Genomic DNA, 8,908 nt, shown 5'->3' with positions numbered 1-8,908 from the left:
GGCCTTCTATCCACAGACATCCCCTGGCAGCCGGACATCCCCAAGGGGTCCGAGACTGTGAGGTGGGAGTGCAGGCTGGGCTGAGGGATCCCCCCAGTGCATGAAATTTTGTGCACCAGGCCTCTAGTTAAAAGTCACAATTAGGAAAATATGTAGTAACATGGAATGATGTTCATTATACAGTGTGGGGGAGATGAAGTCCAAAAAGGAATATGCACAAGGTATCCATTATGTTAAACAAAACCCAAAACAAGCCTATTTGTAAGTGAATAAAGAAATGTTTGAAAGGACAGAGGTCAAAATGTTTAATATGTTTATCTCTGCATGGTAATCTTAATTTTCTGTTTTTCTGCATTTTCCAAAATGTGTATTATACATATTTTATTTTTGCAAGCAGAGAAACAGGTGATTAAGAACGCCTACCTAGGACCATTTTCTGGCCAAGAGTCTCCCTGGTTTCCTAGCGGTCGATCACATTCCCTCACTCACACTCTTCCCTCAAGCTTGTCCTCCTCATCAGAACGTTTTCTAACGGTGACCCAGCCAGGAGTCTGCATGCGCCTCGGGGGCAGGCAGGAGGCGCTAGTGACGGCGCGCGGCAGCGAACTGGCCGCGAATCGCGCCGAGAAACTTTTCCAGGGCACAGCCCGCCCAAGGCACAGCTCCACCCCGCGGAGCGCTTGGCAGCCGCTGCCTTGGAAGCCGATGCTCGCGTATAGGAGCCTCTTTCCTAGCCGCTGGCACAGGTTACAGTTAACTAATAATATTGTGTTCAGTACCCAAAAGAGCAGAGGACGGCGGCCTAGCGACCAGCGGCCGCACCCCCTCTCCGCGGCCCACGCCCGAGGGGCTTCCCGGCCGGGCACACCCCGCCGGGCCGACCCCGGGCGCCGCGGGTCCAGTGCGGAGCCCTACGGCCGGCGGCGCAGCCCTGGGCCCGTTAGGTTGGCGGAGCGCGGGCCGCGGAGCCCGGGACCGCGGACAGGCCGGGCCGAGGCGCACCCACCACCGAGAGGAGCGCCTAGAGCGGCCGCCCGCCGCCCCGCCCCCTCCGGCCTCCCCTCCCCCGGAAGTCGGTGCGGCGGCCGATCGCGTGCTGCTCCCCTGGGTGTCGCTAGGAGATCGGGACGGGCTGCGCCTGCGAGACGATCAACATGCCTGTGAGCCGTTTACTTTCGGGCCGGGGCTGCTCCGGGTGCCGAGGGGCCGGGGCGGGTTGGCCCGACGTCCCGCGGGCCTGCGGCTCCCTGCGGCTCCCTGCGGCTCGCGGCCACGCGGCCGGGGTCGCGCGTGGCGGACTTGCGGGGGCGGCGCGCCCGGCCGGCCCTGCGGGCGGAGAGTGGGGGAGGGGCGGCGGCGGGGAGGGGCCGCTCCGGAACCTAACCCGGGATCTTCGGAGTCCTGGGGCTCTCCGAGTGGCGTGGTGCGAGCCCCCTCCGCCTGGTCTCGGGAGCGATTTTCTGCCCGTTTCCTTTTTAAAACCGAACTTCGCAGCTGCCTTTCGCGTGAGCTCCGCCCAGGGCGGTCGCGCCGCAGCCACGCAAGGCCCGGTCCGGGCAGATGTCGGGCCCTGGGGTCCGCAGCCCCTCCGCGGGTCGGACCCGGCGGGCCCGGGGTCGCGGTCCCGTCCCGACTTGGCACCGCAGGGGTGTTTCTATTGGAGACGGTTCCTCGGTGGAGCCAAGGAGAACCGGGTGAACCTGACCATATGTTTCCCGGTGGCCGGAGAGCCGCGTTCCCGGGACCGGGGGACGTAAACGTCATGAAAAGTACCGAAGAGGGTTAGCGAGCTCCACGGAGCAACACCCGGGGCGTGGCCTCTGCCGATCGGGCTGCTTTTTGCGTGTACTTTCCGCGTATGGTCGCGTCTGCCGGCGCTGTGGTTTCATTCCGGTAGTAATCATGTGCTCTTTTTATTCAGTTGGCTCGAGATTTACTACACCCGTCCTTGGAAGAGGAAAAGAAAAAACACAAAAAGAAACGGCTAGTTCAAAGTCCAAATTCTTATTTTATGGATGTAAAATGCCCAGGTAAAGTTTCAAACTTAATTCTTTCCTAATGAAAATTCCTATGGGGATTGCTGGTGTGGCGTGTGTATTTGGTACCTTAGGACCCTCTGGTGAGAAGTGGGGTTACAGAACTGGGTGTTTTCATCATAAACGTATTCAGACCACGATGGAAACATTTCGGGGTGGGGGTCAGTCAGGGGTGAGGGGTGAAGATGGGACTCCCCAGGGAATATGGCATTTGATGTACTAAGTCTTCAAGCTGATGAGATGATGAGCTGCTTTTTCATGATGCAATGAAAAGTATGTTGATTCTTGAGGGTAAAGCAGTGCTGCCCAGTAGGGCGGTGCGGTCATAGCTGTACGTGTGGCTACTGAACCCTTGAAATGTGGCTACTCGAAATGAAAATATTCTATAAGTGCAAATCACACACCAGATTCTGAAGGTGTAGCTTCCCTCCCCCCACGTATTGGTTACATGTTGAGATGATAATGTTTAACAAGTCTGTGGCTACGAGACAAGTTGGTTGCATCTGTGGCTTCTATTGCACAGCACTAGAGTACTTCATCGTTCACAAGGTCTCTACTAGGGTCACGTTGAACAAGTGCTGTGTATTCTTCTGCTTTTCACTTTTAACTGCCCCTTTTCTAGGTTGCTACAAGATCACCACGGTTTTCAGCCACGCTCAGACGGTGGTTCTTTGCGTAGGTTGCTCAACCGTGTTGTGCCAGCCGACAGGAGGAAAGGCGCGACTCACGGAAGGTATAGCACCTGGCATTTTCTAACCCGTGATGAGATTTCATGATTGTAAATGTCTATCTTTACGAAAAGCCAATTTAAAAGAAACCTTAAATTCGTGATTACCAAAATAATTCTGTCTTTTGATTGTGTACTCTTTTAGTAAAGAGTGTCCTGTTCAGTCTGACCTTGCAAAGAACTTTGAATATTATTTTTTTTTTAGGATGGAACACTTTACTTTGCTGTATTTAATCACTTAGTTTGCCTAACTTGGGATATTAAACATAAATCAGAATGGAGCAAAAGAAGAGTATACAATAGGACATGGTTTTTTATAAAACAGGATTTAAAAACTTCTCTTGTAACCCTTGCCTGTTTGGCTCAGTGGATAGAGTGTGGGCCCATGGACTGATTTCTTTTGTAAATATTTTGTTTCATATGTATATGGTACATAAGACTTAAGACAGTTTTTATCATTGCTAGTTAAGTAACAGATAATATATAAATTTAAATGCTATCTCTGAGTAACTACTTAATGGTTAATATAAAAAATTGAATTTTAATCGTTTTTCATTTTCGTGCAGTAGGAAAAAAATAATTCCGTATATAGTTTTCCATGGTACAACTTGTAGATTTAGAATTCTATATGATACTTGAAATTTGCTTGTGATATTTTGGGGAATTGTGAATTCTCTGTTGTTCTCACTGGGAGAGTTATAAGTGGATTGGCAACAAATTCAAGATCTATTTGATATGATCTGGTAAGATATAAGTATGAAGTCAACATACTTGCAACATAAAGTTTTAACTAACAAATTCAGGCTCCTGGTCTTAAATAGACTCCATTATAGCATTTGAGAAACAGGAGTGACAGAGTCACATTAGAGTAAATTCAAATATAAACGATTTATTATAGCAAATTTCTGGTATGAAAGAATAAATAACCTAAATATGAATATTAATGTAATATCCCTAAAATATAAGTTTTTACTTGTGTTTTTTGCCATTAAAACTATACCAAAGGAAAACAAACCAAAAACTATACCAAGAACAGAATTAGACTTGTGTTTAATATGCTTTTGTAATTCTATTGCAGGATGTTCATTTAGAAGAAAGCAACACTAATGATCCACACAGCTTCCTGAATTTGGGTTATATCACAAAAAGCCTTATCAGTTTAGTAATTCTACTTAATCTACCAGGATAATGTAATTACATTTAATTTTGTAAGTATACAACAGTGATCTCCTATTTTGGTGTCAATTTTTCAATAAAGTTTTGATTATGGGAAAATTCCCCCTATTTGCCTCTTTTTTTCAAAGTATGTGTGCATGCTATACATTAATATATACTTTGTTAATTTGGTTTAAATGAATGGAGCTAAATAATTACAAATGGGAAAAAGTCCATTATTTGTTAATTCTAAATATAGTTTTGCTATTATAACCATGGAAATGCATTTTAGAAGTACATGTTTAATGTAACAATCACAGTGTAATGCCTTGGATTTTTATGGTCGTAATACACAGCATAATTAGGACTGTGTTGGGGGTCTGAGTTATAGGAAACTCCTTTGGGGATAGAAAATGTGAGGAGGAATCAGAAGCATCGCGACTTACCCTAGGACAGTGATGGCGAACCTATGACACGCGTGTCAGAGGTGACATGCGAACTCATTTTTTGGTTGATTTTTCTTTGTTAAATGGCATTTAAATATATAAAATAAATATCAAAAATATAAGTCTTTGTTTTACTATGGTTGCAAATATCAAAAAATTTGTATTTGTGACACGGCACCAGACTTAAGTTAGGGGTTTTCAAAATGTTGACACGCCAAGCTCAAAAGGTTCGCCATCACTGCCCTAGGATGTGTGATGGGGGATGGTGGCAGGTATTGAATTCTCTGGTCTAGACAGATAAGCACTCCCGACTACACATGTGTCAAGTGGCTCTCATTGTCATTTTTATAGTTTATGAAATGGTCTGTGGAGCTAGGAACTGGAGTGTATCTTTCCTTCTCTAGCCACAGTACAACTCCTCATTGGACTGGGAAGATAACTGCTTCTGTTTTGTTACCTTTAAGGCAGGCACAGGTATTTCCTATCAAAACCTTGAAAATATCTGTAATTCAAAAATTACTTCTGCAGTAATCTGCTTACATACATCAAATGCAGATTAACCCCCTCTCAATAAGAGGCATATATATATATACCCCCAATTGGAGATGGATCCTTTAACATACAGATTCATATATCATACTGAAAAACTATGGAAAATTTGGGGTGCATTTAAAAAATGGAAAAGTAGATAACCCAGAGGTTCCCATACTTTCTGTGTGTGTGTGTGTGTGTGTGTGTGTGTGTGTGTGTGTGTTTATATTCTTAAGTCCATGAATGTCCTTTTAATTTTCTTATTTCACATTTTAATCCTCAGCTATTTATTGAAATATGAACCTGTTGCCTCCCATATGTGCCCTGACTGGAATTGAATCCATGACTTTTTGGTATATGGGACAATGCTCCAACCAATTGAGCCACCTGGCCAGGGCACTTATTTCCCCTTTATATATCATGCTATGTATTTAACAGAGGAAATGCATAAAAGCATGACTCTACTATGTCATCCATATTAATTTGTATATTAATGTAAAAGGTGTCATTTTTTTTATTTGCAGCCAGATTTACTAAGTAAAATCCCAATATATATTTATTTTTGTGCCTTTTATTGGATCTGTAAATTATTTGAGACTTCTTTCTTATGGGAAGGCAAGATAATGGTTAAACAATTTTTAGAGTCGGGTATACCTGGGTTTGAAACAAGTTCAAATGGTCAGTGGTTGTGTGATCTTGAGCAAAAGGTTATTGATTTCTATTTAATAGGGTTGTTTTGAAGATAAAAATGAGACAACATATAGAATGCTTAGCACAATGCCTGACACAGAGTGCTGTTAATAGAATTTAGCCTGGTCAGAGTGGCCCAGTTGGCTGAGTGTTGTCCCCTGCACCCAAAGGTTGCAGTTTCGATTCCTGCTCAGGGCACATACCTAAGTTGCTGGTTCAATCCCTGGAGGCAGCTGATTGGCGTTTCTCATGTGGATGCTTCTCTCTCCTCTCTAAGCATGTCCTTGGGTGAGGATTACTTTTTTTTTTTTAAGTGTTTATTTAAATAAAAGGATCTTATCCAAGTACTCTCAAGTTCTACATTTTTGCCCAAATTATTTACACACCTGTTATCACACCAGAGTATAGTTGTGTTAACTATTGCTGCAAAGCAAGCCACCCCAAAATGTAGTGGCTTAAAATGATGATGATTTATGATTTCTCATGATTCTGAGGGTTGGACTCACTCATGCGGCTGCAGTCAGCTGGAGGTTCAACTGGTTTGGAAGGTCCAAAATGGCTTCAGTCACATGGCTGGCAGCTGGTGCTGGCTGGCACCTGGGGCATCTCAGTTCTCCAGGTGGCCTCCCTGTTCCAGGAAGCTATTAGAGCTGTATTCCATGGCAGCCCTGGGGCAGTGTTCTTAGAGGGTGAAAACAAGCTTGAAGGCCTCCTAAAGCCTGCGCCCTGGAACCTGTACACCATCATTTCCACCACATTCTGGGGGTCAGAGAAACCGCAAAGTCAGCCCAGATTCAAGGGCGTGGACAAACAGGTTCCACCACTGGCCGGGAAGAGCGGCAAAACCACGTTGCAAAGGAGAAAAGGGGGATGGGGAGAATAAAGGAAAAGGGGGCCTAATACATGGTGATGGAGAATGATTTGACTTGGGTGGTGGGCACACAATGCCATATACAGATTATGTATCATAGAAATGTACACTTGAAACCTGTATGACCCTACTGACCAGTGTTACCCCAATTAATTTTAAAAATTACCATTATATTTGATTTGCTTTTAATCACATATCTAATGTTTAAAATTGAAAATAACATTAAAGGAAGGTATGACATTTTTATATTTGTCAAAGAGCATGGATTGAAAAAGTTTACATACATGAATACAAAGTCTACAGATCAGGAGAAACGAAAAAAAAAGGTGAAATGGATCGGTTTTAGAAAGCAGCTTTTTTCATATTTCAACCAACTGAGAGATGTTCCATCTATTTACCTTTATGTATTGAAGTGGAAAGTGGAGAAACAGGCTTAGGGCTCAGAATGATAGAAAACCCTTTTATTAGAGTGTATAAAAACGATTTCCTTTTGAAATTTTCTGAATTCAGTTTAGTCTCCAATATACACACCTATGGCTGTTACAACAAAATTTCCCATATGCCCACACTACAATAAGCTATTTGTGGAGCCAGTCTCCAAGTAGCTCTCAATGATCCCTACCTCTGGTATTTAGCCTTTGTGTAGTCATCTCTCAAACTGAATCAGGGTTGGTCTGTGTGACAGACAGAATTTGGCATAAATGATGGTATATGATTTCCAATTCTGGATTATAAAATACATTGTGGCTTTTGCCTTTTTCACTCTTCACGCAATCTGAAGGAAGCCATGCAAACAGCCAAGCATACCTTGGAGAGACTCATGTGATGTAAAACTGAGACCACCTGCCAAAATCCAGTAAGTAAGTCCTCATGCCTATAGCCACATGGGTGAGCCATCTTGGAATCAGATCCTCTAGCCCCAGTCAAGCCTGATTTTAAACTATATTACAAAGCTACAATAATCAAAACAGTATGGTACTGGCATAAAAATAGATCAATGGACTACAATAGGGAGTCCAGAAATAAATCCTCACTGATATGGTCAACTAATCTACAACAAAGGAGGAAAGACTATACAATGAGGTAAAGATAGTTGCTTCAATAAGTGGCAGTGGGAAAACTGGACAAATAGTACAAAAATAAATTGGACCAACTTTCTTACACCTTGTACAAAAATAAACTCAAAATGGATTCAAGACTTAAATGTAAGACCTGAAACCATAAAAATGGTAGAGGAAAACATAGGCAGTAAGTTCTTTGATGGTCCTTATAAACTGATGAACAAAAATAGATACAGAGGCAGAGCAGCATCGAACAGACTGTCAAACTACAGCGGGAAGGCTGGGGAGGGTTGGGGGTGGGAGGGGGCGGTAAGAGATCAACTGAAAGACTTGTATGCATGCATATAAGCATAACCAATGGACACAAGACACTGGGGAGTAGGGGAGGCCGGGGGAATGTCAAAGGGGGGGGGAGGGACATATGTAATACTCTTTGTAATACTTTAAGCAATAAAACAAAATTTAAAATATATATATATACATATATATACTAACACTTTAAACAATAAAGAATTTAAATTAAAAAATAAATAAAACCCTGAAAAAAAATTCTTTGATGGTCTTAGCAATATCTTTTTGGATATGTCTCCTTGGGCAAGGTAAACAAACAAAAGGGACTACATTAAACTGAAAAGTTTTTACATAGTGAAGAAAACATCAACAAAAGAAAAAGACAACCTACTGAATGGGAGAAGATATTCATAAGTGATACATCTGATAAGGAGTTAAACTCCAAAATGTATAAGGAACTCATACAACTTAATGCCAAACCCCCTCTCCCCAAACAATCCAATTAAAAAGTTGGCAGCAGAACAAGTAGCCATTTCTCCAAAGAGGGCATACTCATGGCCCACAGACATATGTAAAGATGCCCAGCATTACTAATTTTCAAGGAAATGCAAATCAAAAACACAATGAGATATCATCTCGAAGCAGTCAGAATAGCTATCATCAAAATATAAAAAAATGAGGATGTGGAGAAAAAGGAGCCCTGTGCACTATTGGTGGGATTGTAAATTGGTGCACCCACTATGGAAAACTGTATGGAGATTCTTCAAAAAATTAAAAATATAGCTGCCGTATGACCCAACACTTTCATTTCTGAGTATTTATCCAAATAAAATAAAAACGCTAATTCAAAAAGATCTATACACCCCTATGTCCATTTCAGCATTAATTACAATAGCCAAGATATAGAAGCAACCTAGGTATCCATTGCTAGATGAGTGGATAAAGAAGTGGCATATATGTACAACAGAACATTATGCAGCAATAAAAAAGAACAAAATCTTGCCATTTGCAACAACATGGATGGACCCAGATGGTATTGTGCTAAGTGAAATAAATCACACAGAAATATAAGCACTATTTGATTCCACTTATATATGAAA

General features: G+C 42.7%; 1 protein-coding gene across 2 annotated transcripts; it reads left to right on the top strand.

The window, feature by feature from the left end:
- The first annotated feature begins 1,006 nt into the window (after nucleotides 1–1,006).
- On the top strand, nucleotides 1,007–4,042 carry RPS27L (ribosomal protein S27 like). Of its 2 annotated transcripts, none has more exons than XM_036303918.1 (4): nucleotides 1,007–1,160; nucleotides 1,922–2,030; nucleotides 2,659–2,769; nucleotides 3,842–4,042. In XM_036303918.1, exons 1-4 carry the CDS (start codon nucleotides 1,155–1,157, stop codon nucleotides 3,868–3,870), a joined length of 255 nt encoding a protein of 84 aa, XP_036159811.1. In that variant the 5' UTR covers nucleotides 1,007–1,154; the 3' UTR covers nucleotides 3,871–4,042. The 2 variants fall into 2 exon arrangements, with proteins under 2 accessions (XP_036159811.1, XP_036159819.1); XM_036303926.1 differs by lacking the exon at nucleotides 1,007–1,160 and adding an exon at nucleotides 1,763–1,781.
- Nucleotides 4,043–8,908: the final 4,866 nt, after the last annotated feature.

Source organism: Myotis myotis, unplaced genomic scaffold (assembly GCF_014108235.1).
Source record: "Myotis myotis isolate mMyoMyo1 unplaced genomic scaffold, mMyoMyo1.p scaffold_m19_p_1, whole genome shotgun sequence".
Taxonomy (NCBI): Eukaryota; Metazoa; Chordata; class Mammalia; order Chiroptera; family Vespertilionidae; genus Myotis; species Myotis myotis.
This window is presented reverse-complemented; position numbering and strand designations above follow the sequence as displayed.